The 23613-nt window shown below is 44.3% G+C and overlaps 1 protein-coding gene and 2 long non-coding RNA genes across 5 annotated transcripts; all 3 read right to left on the bottom strand.

The window, feature by feature from the left end:
* Positions 1–1681: 1681 nt before the first annotated feature.
* LOC112259397 lies at positions 1682–2316 on the bottom strand. The gene is made up of 2 exons (XR_002954842.1): positions 2233–2316; positions 1682–1926 (listed from the first exon to the last, which is right to left on the bottom strand). It is a non-coding gene; the product is annotated as an uncharacterized LOC112259397 (long non-coding RNA).
* Positions 2317–14225: 11909 nt separating this feature from the next.
* On the bottom strand, positions 14226–16396 carry LOC112259396. Of its 3 annotated transcripts, none has more exons than XR_006084141.1 (3): positions 15668–16394; positions 14614–15532; positions 14226–14508 (listed from the first exon to the last, which is right to left on the bottom strand). XR_006084141.1 is itself a non-coding variant. In XM_042327276.1 (3 exons), exons 1-3 carry the CDS (start codon positions 16095–16097, stop codon positions 14562–14564), a joined length of 1296 nt encoding a protein of 431 aa, XP_042183210.1. In that variant the 5' UTR covers positions 16098–16396; the 3' UTR covers positions 14226–14561. The 3 variants fall into 3 exon arrangements, 2 of the variants coding, with proteins under 2 accessions (XP_042183210.1, XP_024289869.1); XM_042327276.1 differs by having other exon boundaries at positions 14226–14584; positions 14690–15532; positions 15668–16396; XM_024434101.2 differs by having other exon boundaries at positions 14226–15532; positions 15668–16393.
* Positions 16397–17627: 1231 nt separating this feature from the next.
* Positions 17628–19300, bottom strand: LOC112258437. The gene is made up of 2 exons (XR_002954753.2): positions 18921–19300; positions 17628–18642 (listed from the first exon to the last, which is right to left on the bottom strand). It is a non-coding gene; the product is annotated as an uncharacterized LOC112258437 (long non-coding RNA).
* Positions 19301–23613: the final 4313 nt, after the last annotated feature.

Here is a 23613-nt window from a genome sequence, read left to right as displayed (position 1 = left end):
CAGAAGCTTCTAAAGCCATAACATTATTTTCTGGAATTTTCTAAGCTGTTTAAAGGCACAGTCAACTTAGTGTATGTAAACTTCTGACCCACTGGAATTGTGATACAGTGAATTATAAGTGAAATAATCTGTCTGTAAACAATTGTTGGAAAAATGACTTGTGTCATGCACAAAGTACATGTCCTAACCGACTTGCCAAAGCTATAGTTCGTTAACAAGACATTTGTGGAGTGGTTGAAAAACTAGTTTTAATGACTCCAACCTAAGTGTATGTAACTTCCGACTTCAACTGTACAGTCGTGGCCAAAAGTTTTGAGCATGACACAAATATTAATTTTCAGAAATTCTGATGCCTCAGTTTGTATGATGGCAATTTGCATATACTCCAGAATGTTATGAAGAGTGATCAGATGAATTGCAATTAATTGCAAAGTCCCTCTTTACCATGCAAATGACTGAATTCCAAAAATAAAATTCCACTGCATTTCAGCCCTGCCACAAAAGGACCAGCTGACATCATATCAGTGATTCTCTCGTTAACACAGGCGTTAGTGTTGATGAGGACAAGGCTGTAGATCACTCTGGCATGCTGATTGAGTTCGAATAGCAGACTGGAAGCTTCAAAAGGAGGGTGGTGCTTGGAATCATTGTTCTTCATATGTCAACCATGGTTACCTACAAGGAAACACGTGCCATCAACATTTCTTTGCACAAAAAGGGCTTCACAGGCAAGGATTTTGCTGCCAGAAAGATTGCACCTAAATCAACCATTTATTGGATCATCAAGAACTTCAAAAAGAGCGGTTCAATTGTTGTGAAAAAGGCTTCAGGGCGGCCAAGAAAGTCCAGCAAGCGCCAAGACCGTCTCCTAAAGTTGATTGAGCTGCATTTTCCAATGCCTTTTCCAGCATGATGGAGCACCGTGCCATAAGGCAAAAGTGATAACTAAGTGGCTCGGGGAACAAAACATCAATATTTTGGGTCCATGGCCAGGAAACTCCCCAGTCCTTATTCCCATTGAGAACTTGTGGTCAATCCTCAAGAGGCGGGTGGACAAACAAAACCCACAAATTCTGACAAACTCCAAGCATTGATTATGCAAGAATGAGCTGCCATCAGTCAGGTCATGAGCTGCCATCAGTCAGGATGTGGCCCAGAAGTTAATTGACAGCATACGAGGGCGGATTGCAGAGGTCTTGAAAAAGAAGGGTACACACTGCAAATATTGACTCTTTGCATCAAATTCATGTAATTGTCAATAAAAGCCTTTGACACTGAAATGCTTGTAATTATACTTCAGTTTTCCATAGCAATATCTGACAACAATATCTAAAGACACTGAAGCAGCAAACTTTGTGGAAATTAATATTTGTGTCATTCTCAAAACGTTTGGCACGACTGTATTTAAGGAAACAAACTCAACACAGACAAAGTTTCAAATCATGTTCAACATTGAATGTAGTAGTTTATGAAAAGTAACTTCCCTTTTGACAAACAGACTAGTACAAATGTATCCCTGTCTACATCTACATTCACCCCACATTGTTAGAACATGTCAATATGTACAGAGTTCAAATTATGGGGCTGGGTGGTGGGCAAGGCACCTCCCTAACAAACTGAACCCTGAATAAGAATGAGCAAATTCTAAGACATATGTATACACATACAGTAATACGTGGCATATTGATTTTGGATTATAGTGCCACCAGATCAGAGACACATGTCTTAGTTAATATCTTTGTTGCCCCCAAACCACATTTTCTCAGATGTTCTCAGTTTACCATGCACCTCCCATTGGTCCTCCTCAAAGTGGTTATGCCAGACTCAGCAGTAATGGAGGAGGATGTTTAGGAGGAGGTAGGGCACACAGGCTCTCCCTCAACCATGTGCCACACCTCGTTGTGCCTATTCAGAATGTTCATTGGGCTGTAGGACACATACACACATACACACACACACAAAATACTAAAGTATGTTTGAAAATAAGTATTTTGGTGGTATTTGTATTTTATTTAACCAGGCAAGTCAGGTAAGAACAATTTATTTTCAATGACAGCCTAATAACAGTGGGTTAACCGCCTATTCAGGAGCAAAATGACAGGTTTGTACCTTGTCAGCTCAGGGGTTTGAACTTGCAACCTTCCAGTTACTAGTCCAACACTCGAACCACTAGGCTACCCTGCCACCCCAGGGAAGCCTAGTGTATTGAAGGGTTTGTATTCGTGCTCTCACCTGTCATATCCCACAGCATAGTGGTAGTCTTTGTTGTAGGTGGCCTGGACGTTGTCTAGCTGCCTTTTCAGCAGCATGGAGTTATATTATTTTGTAAGAATGGCTGTCAAATAATTAGCATACACGGAGGCACCAGCTAGTCTGGTCACAATGTCGACATATTGGACGGATAAGAGACACATTTTAATACAATTGGTAAGATCACGAAACTCACGTCAGCGCAAGGTGTAAACAAGGATTCAGTGTACTCCTACTGAGGACCCTGTCAGTGGTGTTTCACCTATTAAAGTAAATATAATTACGCTGCATTGGTATGATATTATTCTCTGATATTAAATCAATTCAAGACTTCATCAGTTTTCTTTATTATTTGTCTGGTCCAACCATCATCATCACTTCATTTTAACATGTTTATGTGTCATTACGTGTCAATGAGGGATCAATTGGTTAAAACCGTCTTTAATGTGAAATTATGATGTCATTATAATGTTGAGTGAAATATCAAATACACATTGGACGAACATGAACTAATTCATATAAAACTATATTCCCCACCTATGAAAACAGACAGCACTTGCATGACCCTAAGAGTTCAACTTTGACCCCCACAAAGAGGAGAGTAGCCTAGAAAAAAATAACTCTGGGGTGTAATCTCAATTGACTAAAATGTCTTCCTCTCCTCGTCTCCTTCCCTTCTCATGAGCTGATCTGAAGCTGAACACTGTAGATAAATACAAAATGGCATTTCTCACTGTGAATTTGATTTAATCTATCCCAGGTCTTTCACACCAGTGCAGAAAAAGAGATAAGAAAAAGGAAGCCACTGAATATCGAGATGGGATGTGATCATGGAATGAACCCTGCCCTAGATAAAAAAATATAGATAAAAAATCCCCCCCATGCAAAGTCAGGTCAGTTTGTATTGGAGAGATGCCCAGTTCGGGTAATGCCATTGAGAGGGTTGTTGTTTAACCCCCTCAGGCCTTTCAGCTTTCACAGTTAGAATATTGTCAAAGGTCATGACCTTTAACAAACCTCTGACATCGCCTGTGATGTCAGCTGGTCACCACCTCAGGTGCTCAACGGGCGACGGCCTTCACTTGGTGACTTCAACCTCAGGCGAAGACAAACTCAAAATAACTCAAATGATCCCCTCTCTTATTCCTGTTCTGTGTGGAGCAAGCACATGTGCTTTAGGTCAACTTCTTAGCCAAAGCGTGTTACTTTAGCTTGATTCAATCAGGATCACGAAGTTGCATGCTGTGAAAGTTTCCATGGCATCATCACCAGACATGGGCAAAAATGACAAAATACAAATACAAAATAAAAAATACATTGGAGTGTAGTTTAACCCAGTGTAATTTAAATGAAAGTATACTCAGAAGTAATTAAAATGCGTATTTTAAATACAGTGTATGTGTAACAGAAATACTGCCCGTCTCCGAGAGTATTTGCTGAGAGAGTATTGTTTTTATTTCTCTCAGAGCACGAGACACCCTGTTCCAACACAAATCACTAGAGTACAGTTCACTGTGTGTGTACAGGCCTAACTGGTCTTGAATAGCTACCTTGGGCTCCATAGTCTAACAGGGACAAGTCTAGCAGGGACAAAGACGTTGCACCAAATAACGTTTGACCTTTCTAGTAGACTATAGTAATAACGCATGGGGGAGGTGGTTCACACATCCATTGCTGCTTTGTTTCTATGTACTATCACAGGTCACATGATACCTGCTTTAACCATTCTTGGAGGGAATGGTGGGTGTCCCTTTGTTGTTGTTGTTCCAGAATCACACCAAGGTCAGATCCCTGTGATGAACTCAATTCTACAGAGGGACAATGGAGCAGTGCCTACACGCCCACTTAGAATACCCAGGATACGTTCAGTACAACAGAATACAGTACAATGTTTAATTCAACTGAAACGGCACTTGAAGAGTTGAAGAACATTGTGTTTATCGTGGCCTTGAGTGCGATTGAGTATGATGTACTACACGAGTTTTGCAATGTCAAATGATCATACCCATATAGATTATATAATCAAACTGGAACAAACATACCTCAAAGACTGTTGAAGAATGGTGCACACTGTTTTGGGGAAACGTGTTGTTCAGTTCAAACTGTCACGCAAACATTTGAAGTGAACTAAACATACCCCAGTACTATAACAATACTATAGGGATAGTATGTGTGACCAGGTTGAGACACCCACCGACTATTTATCTGTCAAAAACATCCTGTCACTATCTCACAATCTGTTAAGGTGGACTTGTGACAGCTAAACTCTGAAATATTTATTATGTACTTACGTGACAACGTGCTGTGTGACTGACACAAAGTACAAGATATCCACATCTCTTGATGTAAAGGGATGGACTCTACAAGGTGAGTCACGCCTACTCCCGCTCCCCCTCTCTGGCGCTCGATGTCGCCGGTCTACCAACCACCGGTCCAGGCACCATCATTTCGTGCACCTGCTCCACATCATTAAGTACACCTGGACTTCATCATCACCTTGATTACTCTCCCTTTATTTATCCCTCAGTAGACTCAGTATTCAGGCAGTATTGGTTTTGTTTACCTTCAGTACGCTACTCCTGTTTTGATTATCTTCATGTTTCTTATTATTAATGCCACCTTCTTCACCTGCTTCCTGACTCCCTGCGTATACGTTATAGAATACTTCCTCTCAAGAATTGGAAGCAGCAGAAGTTAAGGATATCGCCCAGATGGTCGATGGACAGGAACACCTACTCCGTCAACACCACGACCAGCTGACTCAACTGGGTACGGTAATGGATAAGGTCCTTCGCATTCTCCACCACCTCGACAACACTCGAGAGGATTCATCTCCTAATAGCGTGAGGATCCTCTACCACATGTCATCCCAGAGAGCCAGTCCCCCAGTCCATCCAGAAGTCCGCCTAGGTCAGAGATGCCCTATTGTCCCTCCCAGGGACTCCATCGGGTTCCTATGAGAGGTTCATGGCTCTGTTCAGGGCGGTCTTCAATCATCCACCTGAGGGCAGAGAGGGAGGAGAGCGATTACTCCAACTTCGGCAGGGTGCCCAGACCGCTGTGGAGTATGCCTTCACCTTCCGGACTGTGGCAGCCTCCAGCTCCGCACCTTATTCCGTTGAGGACTGCGCGAAGAGGTCCAGACGGAGTTGGCGTGTCGGGACGACAACCTTTCCTTGGACGCGCTCATAGCAATGGCTCTCTTCAAGAGCGCCTGCACCCCCCTCATCTCTCGCCTTCCTCCTTTGGCTATCCTGAAACAGAGCCTGAACCCATGGAGATAGGGGTCACACACCTCCCCGTGGCAGAGTGGTGTCGTTGGAGACAGCTGGGGCTCTGTTCCTATTTTGGTCAGGAGGGGCACTAGCTTCAGCGGTGTCTGGTGCACTCCAACCCAGTGTCCAAGAGGGCAGAGGGGCAGCCCTGTGATCATCCGTCTCCCAGGGTAGGCGTGAGTAGTCCATTATCATCACTTTCTGTCCAAACCTTTTCTGGTTTCCATTTCACTGGCTGGGAGGAGGCCCTTGCCTCCTCTCTGAACATCACCTCATACCCGCTCACCTTTCCTTTTCTGGTCCAAGCACTGGATACTCGACCATTGGGATCCGGCACAATAACGCACATCACAACACCACTCACCCTCACAGTGGAACCCACGCATCAAGAAAGCCTTTTCTTCCTCATCATCAATGCACCCATACACAAAGTCGTCCTCGGCCACCCGAGGTTCCAACGTCATGACCCTACCATCTCATGGTCGAGGATGAAAATCACCGTCTGGGCACCGAATGCCGAGGACCTGCTTTCCTTTACCCTGTGGTTCCACGTCGGTTGAGAGTCCTGTGGTTGCCCTCCAGCCCAATATCGCAGAGGTATACACGGATCTCCGGGAGGTTTTCTCCAAGACCCGTGCCACCTGTCTCCCTCCTCATTGCCCCTGGGACTGTGCCATCGACCTGCTTGCAGGCTTTGCACCTCCACACAGCCGCATCTACCCTCTGTCGGTGGTTGAAACCAAGTCTATGGAGGAGTACATCCAGGAGGCTCTCCAACAGGGTTTCATCAGCACGTCCACCTCCGCTGCGTCGGGCAGGCTTCTTTTTCGTGGCCAAGAAGGATGGAGGTCTACGCCCGCGCATTGATTACAGAGGCCTCAATTCCATCACCACCAAGTACCGCTAACCTCTCCTGGTGCCGGGTGCGATCAAACAGCTCCGCGGACCTGAGGAGTGCCTACAATCTGATCCGCATCCGGGAGGGGGATGAATGGAAAACAGCATTCAGCACGATGCCTGGACACTACGAGATTTTGGTGATGTCTTATGGATTAGCCAATGCTCCGGCGGTGTTCCAGACATTCGTTAACGAGGTGTCCGGGACATGCTCGGGGCGGCAGGTGGTTGTGTATATCGATGACATCCTGGTCTACTCGGCCACCTTGGAGGATCACATCGCCCACGTCAGAGTGGTCCTGGAACGCCTCCTGGAGAATCACTTGTACGTGAAAGTGGAGAAGTGCCAGTTTCATCAGGTCGCTGTCTCCTTCTTAGGATACCAGATCAGTCCACAGGGAGTGATGAAGGAGGAGAGGACGGTCAATGCAGTCAGGTCTTGGCCAGTACCAACCACCATAAAAGGGTTCTTGGGGTTTGCCATCTTTTACCGCTGCTTCATCAGGACCTTCAGCTCCATAGCCTGTCCTCTCACCTCAAGGGTGGTCACCGTGAGTTGTAGTTTAGTCCTGCAGCCGATGAGCCTTTCCATATACTGAAGGGGCATTTCACCTCCGCCCCGTTGCTGAAACACTCAGGTCCTACACTGCCTTTCGTGGTAGAGGTGGACGCTTCAGAAGTGGGCGTGGGGGCCATTCTGTCCCAATGTCAAGGTAACCCACAGATATTGTATCCATGCAGTCAAAAATAACTGTCTCCTTTAGAGAGGAACTATGATGTCAGTGACCGGGAACTCTTGGTGGTGAAGTTGGTATTAGAGGAGTAGCGTCACTGGCTGAAGGACGGATTTCTCATCCTCACCGCCCAGGTTCAAAGAACATTAAAGCTGATGCCCTGTCCCGTCACTATGATTCGGGAGAGGTTCCTGTCCTGAGTGCGCCCATCATTCAGCCCTCCCGAGTCATTGCCCCCATGCTTTGGGACGTAGATGTGGGCATTCACCAGTCACCGGAGAGGGAACCCACGCCTGCTACCTGGCCTCCAGAGCGCACCTACATTCCCACAGGGATATGGGATCGGCTGTTGACCTGAGCACACATCTCTCATCGCTGGACACCCAGGTATCACCCGCACTATTCAATCTCCGGAAAGTACGGGTGGCCCACCTTGGTGCAGGACGTCGTGACTCGTTATGTAAACTCCTGCTCCACCAAACTAACTCCTGCTCCCCAAACTAAATCTCCCCTGCACGCTCCAGTACGGAATCTCCTTTATTTACCCGTGCCTCAGTGGCCTTGGTCTCATCTGTCCATTGATTTAGGTCATTGATCTCCCCTCTTCTGATGGTTTCACTACTATTATGGTTGTTTTGGACAGATTCTCTAAATCCTGCCATTTTATCCCTCTCTCTGGTCTCCCTACCACTCTCCAGGTTTCTGAGACACTATTCTAGCAGGTCTTTCGGCACTATGGCCTTCCGGAGGACATCGTCTCTGACCGTGGCCCCCAATTCACGTCACGGGTGTAGAGAGCCCTCATGGAGAAGCTGAGAATCACGGTCAGCCTCACTCACGTCACTGCCAGGACCGGCATGGGGAAGTGGGCACGGTTCCTTCCCTGGGCGGAGTACGCCTAGAATTCACTGCGTCACTCCTCCACCGGGCTGACCCCCTTCCAGTGTGTCCTAGGCTATCAGCCAGCTCTAGCTCTGTGGACCCTGAGCCAGACTGAAGCTCCTGCGGTGGATGAGTGGTTCAGGCGCGCAGAGGAGGTTTGGAACGATGCCCACATGACGCTCCAGTGCGCCATCCACCATCAGAAGGAGCAGGCGGACCGCAACCGCAGTGAGGCTCTTGTTTTCCATCCTGGTGATCTCGTTTGGCTCTCCACCAGGAACTTCCTGGGTACTGTCACACCTTCAAATTACGGTTTTCAAAAGTATTTTGTTACAAAATACATTAGAGTGTAGTTCAGCCCAGTGTAATACAAAATACACAGAAGTAATTAAATTATATATTTCAAATACATGTAGCAGAAATACTGCCCATCTGGTCATAGCTCAATAACCCAATTAAGTGCCCCAATTGCTGGGCCAAAAATAAACCAACAAGTGTTCTGTCCATCAAGGAACACACCACATCACAGCCCGACACTAATGTTAACTGTCACGTGTTCTGCGGTCTACCCTGTTTCCTTCGCTTGCTCTGGGATGAAGGAAGGGAGGTAGTTGCCTTATCTCTTTCCGAATACCCCTCTTTTTTCTCTCCCTATTTCTGAATCATGCTGAATCATGAATCATGAATCATGACTGAAATTGACAAGCAGGTTAGGAAAAAGGTTCAAACCATCCTAAGCTAAATGAATGCCCTGTGTTCAGGTTGACGTCATGGATTGTGTGCATAAACAAGCAATGACATGGTTATATGATCACTGTTTATTTTCTTACTGGGTGAATACCTTTTGTTAGGAACTCAAATGGAGGACCATAGAGTGTTAGGCACCTTGGCATACTGAACCAAAGAAGAGTATTGAGAAAAATGAGTACAAACTATGTACAGTCATAAGAAACATACAGTATCTCTGACAACAAAATGGAATTTTATTCCTCTGCGTGTTCAGTACCAAGACTCATTGGAGTTCCAAAAAATGTTTTGTCTGTCTCTACCTAGATAGTAGAAATAGCATAAAGAGTCTTTAAACAGGAGCTCTGCATCCACCTGAACACATCCTGTCCTACTCTCAGATAGATGGTGAACGTAACCTAACAAGGTCAATCAGGAGGGAGTATCATGATGACCATGGACAACACTGTTGGTCTGAGGTGTGTTCTCAACCCCAGATAGCTGACCAGCTACCTCTGTAACATGTCGTAACCTTGACGATGCACCTTGACCAGTAATGCCAGGTTCTGAGGACATATAGGCCTGTGATTGGTTGGCTTAGGGTAGAGCAGCCTTTAATTGGTTCGCTTGGGGTATATAGGCCTGTGATAGGTTGGCTTGGGGTAGAGTAGCCTGCTGTGGCAGTGGCACTACTTGGGGTATGTTTATGTGGAATGGAGCGTTACCTTGAAGCAAACCATCAGCCTGGGGTTGGATGATGACTGGGGGTGTATTGGCTTGGGGTTGTAGCGTGCCCTAAGACTGAGGGATGTGGACGGTTTCAGTCACTTGAGGTGTACTGACCTGAGGACAGGGTTCAAGGTTCAATCTGACTATGTTCACCCGGGGTTGGAGGTTGGGTTGGGGTTAAAATGTCCTGGGTGAAGTGGCAGGCATTGGTGTCTGGGGTGGATGGACTCTGCTGGCCTCAGACGATGTTTCAGCATCCAGAGTTTGCTTGGGGACTAACTCATATCTTGTTACTTACATTCTCTCTGTTTGATCACATTACATGACATACACACATCAAAGGTCACAAAGTTTCAACTGCAGTCAACTGCAATTTTCTGCAGTTGCTCCTCATCAGCTGAAACTTGCAGCCATCGCCTGCATTGTGGGAGGCTCTATTGTCAACCGATCATTAGGGCGTTTTTGTTTTGACACACACGAATGTGAAACAGGAACCAACTTTGCTCATTCATGTACAGTCTTGGCCAATTCTATGTGAACCCTTGCACTTTTCTTAAATAATTCCCTATTTCTTTCAAAAAAGGTTTAACTTTAAAAAAAAACATTTGGTCTCCACACCAGTGCCGGTTCTAGACCATTTCAACTGGGGGGGCCAAGCTGGGGCCAGTTGTACTGTTAGAGGGGCCAGTTACATTAGACGTTATTGTTGTCATATCGTTTTCTTCACTGCATAGCAGGCATTAGCAGGCAAAAGACCATGTTCCGTGTTGCCACTGTCTAATAACGGATGTAAAAAAAGAACGATAGCAAAAATTAGTTATGTAAAAATTATTTCATACTCCACATTTAGGGGGGCCACAAGGGGATCCAAAATTGTTGTCACAGGAGCACTGGCCCGGTGGAGTTTGGAGTGTGACTGTTTGAGGTTGTGGACAGGTGTCTTTTATACTGATAACAAGTTCAAACAGGTGCCATTAATACAGGTAACGAGTGAAGGACAGAGGAGCCTCTTAAAGAAGAAGTTACAGGTCTGTGAGAGCCAGAAATCTTGCTTGTTTGTAGGTGACCAAATACTTATTTTCCACCATAATTTGCAAATAAATTCATTAAAAATCCTACAATATGATTTTCTGGATTTTTTTTCTTCTCATTTTGTCTGTCATAGTTGAACTGTACCTATGATGAAAATTACAGGCCTCTCATCTTTTTAAGTGGGAGAACTTGCACAATTGGTGGCTGACTAAATACTTTTTTGCCCCACTGTATGTAGCTTTAGAAAAAAATTAAATACATTACTTGTTAACATCGGATGACATACATACATTAGCCATCTCTGAAACTCAGATAATTCATTTGATGATGCAGCAGTGGAAATACAAGGATATAACACCTACAGAAGAGACGTGAATGGTTGTGGGGTTGCTGTATTTGTTCAGAGCCATATTCATTTAAAGCTTAGAGAGGACGTCCTGTCTAATGTTGTGGAAGTGTTGTGGTTGCATGTTCACCTGCCTCGTCAAAATCCTCTTCTTTGGGGTGCTGATATAGGCTACCAAGTGTCAACAGTCAGTATCTGGATAATATGTGTGCAATTCTTGATAATGTGTGTGATGCTGACAGAGAGGTCTATTTTCTGGGTGACCTGAACATAGACTGGTTTTCATCAAGCTGTCCATTCAAGCGGAAGCTTCTTACTGTAACCAGTGCCTGTAATCTGGCTCGGGTTATCAATCAACCTACCAGAGTGTTCACAAATAGTGCAGGAACTACTGTACATCATCCAAATGTATTGATAAAATGGTTACCAATGTAGCAGAACTTTGTTCTAAAGCTGTATCCGTACCCATTGGATGTAGTGACCATAATATAATGGCTATATCCAGGAAAGCTAAAGTTCCAAAGGCTGGGCCTAAAACAGTGTACAGCCGTGGCCAAAAGTTTTGAGAATGACATGAATATTAATTTCCACAAAGTCTGCTGCCTCAGTGTCTTTCGATATTTTTGTCAGATGTTACTATGGAGAACGGAAGTATAATTACAAGCATTTCATAAGTGTCAAAGGCTTTTATTGACAATCAAAGGAAGTTGATGCAAAGAGTCAATATTTGCAGTGTTGACCCTTCTTTTTCAAGACATCTGCAATCCGCCCTGGCATGCTGTCAATTAACTTCTGGCCCACATCCTGACTGATGGCAGCCCATTCTTGCATAATAAATGCTTGGAGTTTGTCAGAATTTGTGGGTTTTGTTTGTCCACCCGCCTTTTGAGGATGGACCACAAGTTCTCAATGGGATTAAGGTCTGGGGAGTTTCCTGGCCATGGACCCAAAATATCAATGTTTTGTTCCCTGAGCCACTTAGTTATCACTTTTGCCTTATGGCAAGGTGCTCCATCATGCTGAAAAAGGCATTGTTTGTCACCAAACTGTTCCTGGATGGTTGGGAGAAGTTGCACTCGGAGGATGTGTTGGTACCATTCTTTATTCATGGCTGTGTTCTTAGGCAAAATTGTGAGTGAGCCCACTCCCTTCGCTGAGAAGAAACCCCACACATGAATGGTCTCAGGATGATTTACTGTTGGCATGACACAGGACTGATGGTAGCGCTCACCTTGTCTCCTCCGGACAAGCTTTTTTCCAGATGCCCCAAACAATCGGAAAGGGGATTCATCAGAGAAAATGACTTTACCCCAGTCTTCAGCAGTCCAATCCTTGCACCTTTTGCAGAATATCAGTCTGTCCCTGATGTTTTTCCTGGAGAGAAGTGGCTTCTTTGCTGCCCTTCTTGACACCAGGCCATCCTCCAAAAGTCTTCACCTCACTGTGAGTGCAGATGCACCCACACCTGCCTGCTGCCATTCCTGCTGCCATTCCTGGTGGTGCCCCAATCCCACAGCTAAATCAACTTTAGGAGACGGTGCTGGCGCTTGCTGGACTTTCTTGGGCACCCTGAAGCCTTCTTCACAACAATTGAACCGCTCTCCTTGAAGTTTTTGATGATCCGATAAATGGGTGATTTAGGTGCAATCTTACTGGCAGCAATATCCTTGACTGTGAAGCCCTTTTTGAGCAAAGCAATGATGGCGGCACGTGTTTCCGTGCAGGTAACAATGGTTGACAGAGGAAGAACAAAGATTCTAAGCACCACCCTCATTTGGAAGCTTCCAGTCTATTATTCAAACTCAATCAGCATGACAGAGTCTTCTCCAGGCTTGTCCTCGTCAACACTCACACACCTGTTTTAACGAGAGAATCACTGACATGACGTCAGCTGGTCCTTTTGTGGCAGGGCTGAAATGCAGTGGAAATGTTTTTGGGGGATTCAGTTCATTTGCATGGCAAAGGAGGACTTTGCAATTCATCTTATCACCCTTCATAACATTCTGGAGTATATGCAAATTGCCATCATACAAACTGAGGCAGTCAGACTTTGTGAAAATTAATATTTGTGTCATTCTCAAAACTTTTGGCCATGACTGTAGTCTCATCTGACACACATTCCACACCACATTCACTGAGCCTCTCTATCCAGGGTTTGAGCTTCCGGAAGGCACGTCAGTCTCTCTGTGTCAGGTAAAATAACATCATGTGTCCTGAAGGAACCACCTGAATCTTCAGGGAAGTCACACTCCTGTTTAAACACAACTTGATGACATGATGGGACATGTTTTAATCATAAGAACCCCCCCCCACCACTTGAGTAAACAGATTAGTATTCATGAATATACAGTGTACAGAACTTTAGGATGACATAGACTGACCAGGTAAAAGCTATGATCCCTTATTGATTTCACTTGTTAAATCCATTTCATATCACTGTAGATGAAGGGGAGGAGACAGGTTAAAGAAGGATTTTTACGCCTTGAGACATGGATTGTGTATGTGTGCCATTGAGGGTGAATGGTCATGACAAAATATTGAAGTGCCTTTGAACAGGGTATGGTAGTCGGTGCCAGGCGTACAGGTTTGAGTGTGTCAAGAACTGCAACGCCGCTGGGTTTTTCATATAACTCCGGCAAAGTTGTTTAGGTTTAACTGAGTACTTAGTCTTTCCAAACAGGTTATGTGGATCAGATGGGAATGGTACCAGATGATAAATTATTAATATTCTGGAGGTGCCTACCTACTGGTACATTGCTTTCACCTGTCCAGTTCGCTCATGTTAGTTGAGATGAAGGAAAGTAGACCCCCAGGAGTGGCTGGATGTCCTGAGATGTCTTTGAGTTGTTACCGTTTAGTTCTGCATGCTTGATGTTGCTGGGAAGACGTTGTAAGGCTGTCATTTCAACACTAACAAAGTTGAGTGGTTTCCAGACCGTCTGGGGCAACTGCAGCACCAGAGTCATCCCACCTCAGCTTTGGTTGTAGGAGACGACATGTCAATCCTTTGAGGGTGGGAGAGAGGGAGGTAAAGACAGAGAGTGAAGGAGGGAGGGGTAGAGGAGGAAGGAAGAAACACAGCCCGGGACTGAAATGTCATGTGTTCTGCAGTCTTCTCTGATTCCATCACTTGCTCTCCAGTGTGGGCGCAGGACAAAGTGATGGAGGTGCCTTCTCTTTTTGTATCCCCCCCCCCTCCGTCAGTATGTATCATGCCTCTGAGAAAATGATCAAGCAGGTTAAGAAAAAGGTTCAGAACACTTCTATACTAAATGAATGGCCTGTGCACAAGTTGACCTCGTGGATTGTGTGCATAAACGACCAATGACAGGATTATAACTGTTTGAACACTTTTTTTGAAAATACATTTTATTTCAGAACTCAACAGGAGGTCCATAGAGGTTTAGGCACCTTGAACAAAAAAAGATTACTGAGAAAAGGGAGCATATATTATTTACAGTCATCGACAAGAGAAACATATCTCTGATAACAAAATGGACCTGCATGTACAGTACAAAGATTCCTAGAGTTACATTTACTGCACAGAACTTTATTCAATGTTTTTAGTCCATCTCTACCTGGATGGTAGACATTTGAAATAGTATAAAGAGTCTTTAAACAGGAGCTCTGCATCCACCTGAACACATCCTGTCCTACTCTCAGATAGATGGTGAACGTAACCTAACAAGGTCAGGAGGGAGCATCATGATGACCATGGACAACACTGTTGCTCTGCATCCACCTGAACACATCCTGTCCTACTCTCAGATAGATGGTGAACGTAACCTAACAAGGTCAGGAGGGAGCATCATGATGACCATGGACAACACTGTTGGTCTGAGGTGTGTTCTCAACCCCAGAGAGGTGTTCAACAGCATTAACCAGTCTTTCCAGGTTGTTGTTGATGGATGACAGCAAGGGCTGCAGCACTCTCTCCATGCTGCTCCTCATACTGACCAGCTCCCTCTGTAACATGTCGTAACCTTGGCGATGCACCTGGACCAGTGCTGCCAGGTCCTGAGGAGGTAGCTGGACCTGCATGTGTGGTTGGACCTCAATCAAAGGAATGTGGACCGTAGGTTGGTTCACTTGGGGTATGTTCGTCTGAGGCTGCACAGTGGACTGGGGCATATAGGCCTGTGATTGGTTTGCTTGGGGTATATAGGCCTGTGATAGGTTGGCTTGGGCTAGAGTAGCCTTTGATTGGTTCGCTTGGGTTATATAGGCCTGTGATATGTTGGCTTGGGGTAGAGTAGTCTGCTGTGGCAGTGGCACTACTTGGGGTATGTTTACGTGGAATGGAGCATAACCTTGAAGCAAACCATCAGCCTGGGGTTGAACAGTGACCGGGTGTGTATTGGTTTGGGGTTGAAGGGTGCCCTGAGACTGAGGGATGTGGACAGTTCCAGTCACTTGAGGTGTGCTGATCTGGGTACCAGTTTCAAGGTTCAATCTCACTACGTTCACCCGGGGTTGGAGGTTGGTTTGGGGTAAAGTGGGCCTGGGTGAAGTGGCAGGCGTGTGTGTCTGGGGTGGAGGGACTCTGCTGGCCTCAGACGATGCTGCAGCGTCCAGAGTCTGTTGACCATCAACCAGGTGGTTAGTCGAGGGACTGTCCAGCTCCACCCCAATGCATTGGGAACCAACTTCATTCTGAAACGCTAGGGAAGAAAAAATAAGCTATATTTAGTGTTCCTTACATACTGTTTTACCACATGACATCACGTAGTAGGCACACACACATTACAAAGCTAACAAAAACTAATGTTTTTAAAAATTGAAACCATAAACTTTACCTTGTAATGCAATGGGTCCTTCTCCATCCACAAACTCAAATTTATAACGTTTTGTTCGGACTGAGAGGAAAGGCTCCTCCTCTTCTGTTGGATGGTGAAGTTTTGCTTCTGTCTGCCTGTTCACTCGCTTCCTCTTTGACCCAGGACCCTTCTTGATATAACAGGGTTGTCTGCGCATCAGGTCATTGTATCGCTTTTTACACTGCATCCCGGTTCTGAGGTATCCAAACGAAGAAGTGCTCACCTTTGCTGCGATATCTTCCCATGCGGCCTGTGCAACACGGGTGTAGCCAGGGCCAGGTCGTCGAGCTTGCACTTCACGCACGAGTATTTTGAGCTCTTCCTCGTTGAAACGCTTCTTTCGTTGCCTCTCCATATGAAGCATCTCGATCTCTGGCCTCCCATCTCTCTTATCGTTATCGGAATCCATATTTTCTCAGGGAAAGCCATAAACGAAGCGCAAACGCTAAAAATAACGGAAAGACACAATAGTGTTCTGAATGTTTACATAGCCTAGCCTACTCATCTCAAGGCTGCAACGTATTAAAAAAACAATTACAAAATGGGTGTTTGTTCAGTTACAAAACAGCAACGGTTATTACGGTTACGGAAAACCCTAATAAGGACAGTGGACACCGTTCAGGCGTTCCAAAACAATCTGGGCTACCATTCAGCAGGACCACAAAATACAATACGCTTGCGCAGTTGATACCGGCCGTGCGCAGTATATTGCCCTCCCTTTGTTTTTTTAAATTTTATTTTACCTTTATTTAACCAGGTAGGCAAGTTGAGAACAAGTTCTCATTTACAATTGCGACCTGGCCAAGATAAAGCAAGCAGTTCGACAGATACAACGACACAGAGTTACACATGGAGTAAAACAAACATACAGTCAATAATACAGTATAAACAAGTCTATATACAATGTGAGCAAATGAGGTGAGAAGGGAGGTAAAGGTAAAAAAAGGCCATGGTGACACACTGAACTCTATCAGAGAAGTAGTTGGTGAACCAGGCTAGGCAATCATTTGAGAAACCAAGGCTGTCGAGTCTGCCGATGAGGATGTGGTGATTGACAGAGTCGAAAGCCTTGGCCAGATCAATAAATACAGCTGCACAGTAATGTTTCTTATCGATGGCAGTTAAGATATCGTTTAGGACCTTGAGCGTGGCTGAGGTGCACCCATGACCAGCTCTGAAACCAGATTGCATAGCAGAGAAGGTATGGTGAGATTCGAAATGGTCAGTAATCTGTTTGTTGACTTGGCTTTCGAAGACCTTAGAAAGGCATGGTAGGATAGATATAGGTCTGTAGCAGTTTGGGTCAAGAGTGTCCCCCCCTTTGAAGAGGGGGATGACCGCAGCTGCTTTCCAATCTTTGGGAATCTCAGACGACACGAAAGAGAGGTTGAACAGGCTAGTAATAGGGGTGGCAACAATTTCGGCAGATAATTTTAGAAAGAAAGGATCCAGATTGTCTAGCCCGGCTGATTTGTAGGGGTCCAGATTTTGCAGCTCTTTCGGAACATCAGCTGAACGGATTTGGGAGAAGGAGAAATGGGGAAGGCTTGGGCGAGTTGCTGTTGGGGGTGCAGTACTGTTGACCGGGGTAGGAGTAGCCAGGTGGAAAGCATGGCCAGCCGTAGAAAAATGCTTATTGAAATTCTCAATTATGGTGGATTTTATCAGTGGTGACAGTGTTTCCTATCTTCAGTGCAGTGGGCAGCTGGGAGGAGGTGTTCTTATTCTCCATGGACCTTACAGTGTCCCAGAACTTTTTTGTGTTAGTGTTGCAGGAAGCAAATTTCTGCTTGAAAAAGTTGGGGAAAATGTGCCCAAAATAAACACTTCTTCAAAACAGTAACAATCACCACAATATTGAATGATTAGATTCTTGAAATTCTTGACATTAGACCTATAGATAAATCGTAATAGATTTTCTCGTTGAGTAAGTGATAGGTTACATTTATGATACTGTGGTTCACAGCATATTTATTCCCCAAAAAACATTTAGAAACAGATTGAAAGATTTCATCATTAAATCATGGTCTGCACATTGCCTTCCAAAACCATAAGCAATTCTCTACAGATTTACAAACTTTACCCCACACACATACACTTCTCCTTCTGAAAAGTGAAAGCAAAGTCTCCCTTTGAGGGGTCTACTGTCTAGTAGGCTAAATAATTGTAGGTTTTTATAGGCTACAGTAAAACCAGTCAATGCATTTGGAAAACGCTACTGTGTGAATACAGCAGGTTTGATTGAATTATATAGACTACATTTAATCACTCTTATGAAAGCATTCTAATAAATACATGCAACAACGAACACACCATACATTCGATAGCATACCATAGTTCATATTTTTTGGTTAATGATTTTTTATATTTTTTTTCTTGAAATACTTGTAGGAAATTGTATTGTTAAAACAGAAGTAAACAGTCGTCAACATTGCAAGAAACCAGCAAACATCACAAAGGATGTACTCCTGTGGAATCAGTGTATGACGGTCCATTCAGTCTGTGTTGGAGAGGCATTGTGATGGGAGTGACAGTCTGTAGTGGTGACTCCCTAGGATCGGACAGCCTTTCAACAGCACTAGCAAGTCTCTCCAGGCTGTGGCTGATGGAGGACAACACAGGATGCAGCATTTCCTCCATACGGTTTTTAGTGTCCATGATCTCCTTGTGTAGCATGGCGTAGCCCGCCTGGTGCACCTGGCAGAGGACTGTGAAATCCTGGGAAGCGGGCTGGACGTGGATAAGGGGCTGGAAGTTTATCAGCGGGATGTGAGCTCTGAGGAGCTGTCCCTGACCCAGTCCCTGAGATTGGTTCATCTGCGGTGAGCTGACCTGAGGGGCTTGGAATGAAGAGGCCTGGGTTGGATCAGGTTGGGGAAGATGTTGTGGTGTTCCAGCCTGGGATGGACCAGCTGTCTCTGCTTTGATATCAAGGCCATCTCCAATTTGATGCTCTGGAATAGAAAAATCAAACCATGATGTATCATTTTATCCCCCAATCACATAGCTCACCCATTTACACTCAACCAGCATGGTGCAATCTCAAATCAACACATCTTTTTTTTTAAGTAGTTTGCTTGCACACAATACTACTTTATAAATGTGGAAAATGCAGCCAACATAGTAAGTAATCAACAAATATCTACATGATTTCCCTATTTATAGCCTGCAATTCCTAGTATAGAAAATGGTAGGCCTAATTTGCCTAAATGTAATCATTACTGTACTCTACCTGCATGCTCAATTTTAATTGAGGAAATAGAGTTGTTGTCTGTAAGGTTAGAGACTGGTTTTGGCAATCTGTTTTCAAATATTCTTATTCCTTGTCTCCGTTTAAGATCATTAATTCGCTTCCTGCACTGGTTGGCTGTTTTCTGAAGCCCAACGGTAGTGGCGCTCACTCGCTCTGCTACTTGCTCCCAGGCTGACCGAGCATTGGAAACTCTGAACGGTTTTGTCGGTGTACCATAAATAGAATATCGCCGTGCATGGACTTCACGCAATAATATTCTTGTTTGCTCTCGCGTAAAACGACTTCGAGTCGCCGCCGTCAACATTTTAGAGCCTGCACACGGTTTCATAACGTAAACACGGAAATCCCGAATGCGCTTCTCGCAGGAGAGGGGCGTTTTTGCGTTGCGAAAGTGATAAATAGTAATGGCGTATTTTTGTAGGCACTAAAACTGCGCCATGGACAAAGCCTATGGAAAAAATGAATGGTGTTTTTGTAGGATTTTCGGAAAACGCCAAAAATAAGGTATGTGGTAAACCCAGGTTTAGGAGATCTTATGTTTTGTTCCATGAGATAATATTTTTTATGTTAGAAAAAAGCATACCAAGGTCATGTTAACTGACTGCTAAAATCTACTAAACCTGTGTTAATCTCAGACCTCATTTTCGGTGATTATTCCTAAACACTATTCTCTCTTTTTGCACTTAGGGATAGCTGAATGACTAATTTCCGGGTTGTAAGACTACAAACTGGCGAGCTCTATTGACACGCAGATGCAAGCAGTAGTGCCTTTACGCACAGACGTCACTTCAGGAGTGTCAATTGTGGGATGTATTTCAGAAAGCCCAATGTCCTTATACGTTTCAAATGTTTTGCATCGCGATCAAAGTCCACTTTTGTCCCTTGTGTTTGTTATGCAGTCTGTATTTGCAATGTCAAAACTAACTTTATGTATTTATTCACACAGTAAATTCAGTATGTAAAAGCAATAATGTTTTTTTTTTTAAACAACAGCCTGAAAATTGACCCTCATCTGCGGGTGAGATTTTGTCTCGTGGTCTAGTAGAAACCCAACAACCTAAGAAAATATGACTACATGGGTGAGACTTTTCTTATGGTCAGCTGTAAAGCTGGAGCTTCTACATTCTGGCATTTGGGATTTTCTCTCTCTCCCTCTCTTTATGTGTTTCTCTCTATCTGTTTCTCTCGTTCTGTGTTTCTCTCTCTCTCTCTCTCTCTCTATCTCTGTATTTCTTCTCTAGATCAGAGAATATGTAACCCCTTATACAAACTCTTCTAAATGTGAGGATAACGTCCAAAACAGGCCACACCCAAAAACCAGAGAACTAAGGAGACAGCCTGTGGGAACAGCACAATCCAGTCACCATGGCTACCCACCTCCCTCCATTTTTGGGATCTTTTTTTCCTGACTATGTTTGAAGATTTATTCTGTCTGGGATTCTGAGTAAACAATAGTCAGGGGTGTTGACTGAATTGTGTTGCTATCTACAGGCAATGGAAAGAATCAGACATGGAGGTGTAGTCAGTTGCATAAAGGTTGACTGTATAGAACATAGTGATGACTAGGCTGTGGGCCACACTGACAGGAGTGAGATCATAGTGTCTTGTTTTGTTATTCCCTGTGGTAAGCTTGTCTTGTTTTCTCTGAAACAACAGCAGACCAGAGCATATAATCAATGTAGTAGAACAGTCCTGTTTTTCCACAATTCAATATTTTTTGAACATAGAAAGGTACTTTTTTTCACATCAAGGTTTTGGTATTGGTAGCTTTCCTCGAGAAAAGTATTTTGGAGAAAAGAATAGATCAAATTAAATGTACATACATTCTTTTAAACTATCCCGACCAGTACTGATTCTGTAAAATGCCATTATTTATGTTTTGTTCAATTTTTTTCTCATGACTTGTAGCTCACATTTGTGTAACTTCTGTATTTTCCCAGAAACCCAAAATATTGCCTGATCAAAAGTGTAGTTTAGTATATGACCTCCATGCGAGCAGAATCCGTCCCTAACACACACACACACACACACACACACACACACACACACACACACACACACACACACACACACACACGACTGTCTATACATGTCCCCCTCCTGACCTTCAGATGGCCCACAGGATCTGATCCACGATCAGATTGGCTTTTTATCCCCCAATGGTTAAGGTTACAGGATTGGGGATGAGGAGAGGGGACCATAGACGCTCAGGAGCTAGGTCTGCCTGGAGGTTCACAAGACCAGAGGGACATCCATCTTAGGATGAATCAGCACATCTTCTTTCTCTTGTCTGTCTTCTGTTGGAGTGGAGACTCTGCCCCCACCTTCTTCCTCTCTCTCTCTCTGCACTTCAGATCAGATGTTTGTCTCTGTTCACCTTTCAGAACACACACACACACACTAAGGCAAGGTGAGGTCAGCGTGATTGTCCGGTAGCTAGCACGTTCCACTTTGGTGTGTGATGATCAAACAACTTCCAGTCTGCACAGCACATCCATGGTTTGGTCACGCTGTCGCAGGGTGTTTACAGCAATTAGGAGAAAAATACAACGGAGGGAAATGATGGGGTGAGGGCATGTGTCGACACACACTGAGTACCTACCTCTTACTGTGGTAGACTGTCTGGAGGGAATCTCCTACCAGAATAGACATAAAGGGTCTTACAGTATGGCCTCATAAACAGATGTTTTTTAGGGGTGATACTGAGCAAGGTGATATGGACAGAGGAGACTGACAACTGTGGAATATGTAGAGACACAGGAGACACTGAGATGTTATGGGGGTGACACTGAGAGGGACGTTACATAGGAGACACTGAGAGAGACCTTACGCAGGATACACTAATGGGGGACACGTAATGAGAGGGACCGAGATATGTGTTATGGGGGTGACACAGAGAGACGGTAATGGTAGAGACACTAAGACACGTTATGGGGGTGACACAGAGAGACGGTAATGGTAGAGACACTAAGACACATGTTATGGGGGTGACACAGAGAGACGGTAATGGTAGAGACACTAAGACACATGTTATGAGGGTGACAGAGAGACGGTAATGGTAGAGACACTAAGACACATGTTATGGGGTTGACAAAGTTATAGGAGGAGTAATAGACCATATGTAATGGGGATGACAGAGATGTTATGGTAGAAACACTGTAATCCAAAGTAAACTCTTTACAGTGCATAGAAGACGTATCAATGTACCCCATTGTCATAACCATAATATGATAGCTTTAGTTAGACCTGTTTCACAAAGAGAAGGCCTCTCGAGGAGAAATACTGGGTGTAGTAGAACAGTTTTCATAGGAGGATCCAATGCAATCTGCCGAGTGGGGTTCGGCACTGACATGCGTGTGTTTTCTGTGGGCTTATTTAGGTTTTCCTTTTAATATGGTGAGCTATGGGTGTGGTACTGGCACAGACAGCTGACTGGAATAGTGTTTTCTCCTGTCTGCTGATATGTGCTCTCCAGCTATGATACCCAGTGTGATATAATATGTAGCCTGAGCCCATGTTGTTTACAGGTCTTTTTACAGTTATTCCTGCTCTTTCCTTAGATGTTTATGGTTTATAGTTCAGGTACGTAGCTAGATACTTAAGGTAGCTCTCGATACGACAAGCTCATATTACAGTCACAGTAAGTGAAACGTGTCGTAGATATAAAAGCAGAGAGAGCGTCTTAACCAAAGAAAAGGTGAATACCTTTCTATCTCGCAATGTTGCAAATCGTCAAAGAGACATATCACTGTTTTCTGGAAAACACATCTCTGACTTTGTGTAAACAAAAAAGGCACAGTGATAGTTACATTGGTTTTCCCTTTATTGGTGTTGCTTTTATCTCTGTGTATCCAGAACATTCCACCAGTCTCTAGCAGTGTGTGTTTTTTTCCCAAGTCACATAATGAGTGTGAGGTGTGTTTATATACAACGGCAGTGCCACACACACACACACACACACACTCCCTAAAGATTGGAAAGCTGCCGCGGTCATCCCCCTCTTCAAAGGGGAGACATTCTAGCGGAAAACTTGAAAATTAAGGAGAGCCGCACACTCTAAGAGCTCAGATGTAAAAATGTAATGTCCAACGTTTCAACAGGCAAGCTGTCTTCATCAGGGTATAATCAAACACTGCAGGGTGACTTGTTTATATAGTGTCAAAAGACACACACACAGGTGTCAGTAATCATGGCCAAGTATGACCTAATATCATTGGTTAATTATCAAATATTAAAATGACCTAAAAAACAAATGGATAGCATACGAAGCCATTCTTGTGATTATTGTGACTTTGTCATTGTAATTGTTTGTAGGCTTATGTATTCAACATTGAATCTATGATCGTATGCTATCCATCTGCTTTTTGTATGTTGTTCTTTATGTCATTTTAATATTTGAGAATTAACCAATGATATTAGGCCATACTTGGCCATGATTACAGACACCTGTGTGTGTGTGTGTGTGTGTGTGTGTGTGTGTGTGTCTTTTGACACTATAAATGAGTGACCCTGCAGTGTTTGTGATTATACGCTGATGAAGACAGCTTGCCTGTCGAAATGTTGGACATTACATTTTTACATCTGAGCTCTTTTACATCTGCATGCTCTTCAACCAATCGCTGCCCGCACCCGCCCGCCCGACTAGCATCACTACTCTGGACGGTTCTGACTT

This window comes from Oncorhynchus tshawytscha, linkage group LG09 (genome assembly GCF_018296145.1).
Source record: "Oncorhynchus tshawytscha isolate Ot180627B linkage group LG09, Otsh_v2.0, whole genome shotgun sequence".
Classification (NCBI taxonomy): domain Eukaryota; kingdom Metazoa; phylum Chordata; class Actinopteri; order Salmoniformes; family Salmonidae; genus Oncorhynchus; species Oncorhynchus tshawytscha.
The sequence above is the reverse complement of the archived record's forward strand: the minus strand, read 5'-3'. Positions and strand labels throughout refer to the sequence as shown.

What these genes read in the sequence shown, in the direction of transcription:
- LOC112259396 (XM_042327276.1), bottom strand. Translation starts at nt 16,097, where the DNA reads ATGGATTCCGATAACGATAAGAGAGATGGGAGGCCAGAGATCGAGATG. An exon ending in AGGACCCATTGCATTACAAG is followed by an intron (nt 15,533 to 15,667) that starts GTAAAGTTTATG and finishes TTTCTTCCCTAG; the next exon opens with CGTTTCAGAATGAAGTTGGT. An exon ending in GACCAACAGTGTTGTCCATG is followed by an intron (nt 14,585 to 14,689) that starts GTCATCATGATG and finishes GTGTTGTCCATG; the next exon opens with GTCATCATGATGCTCCCTCC.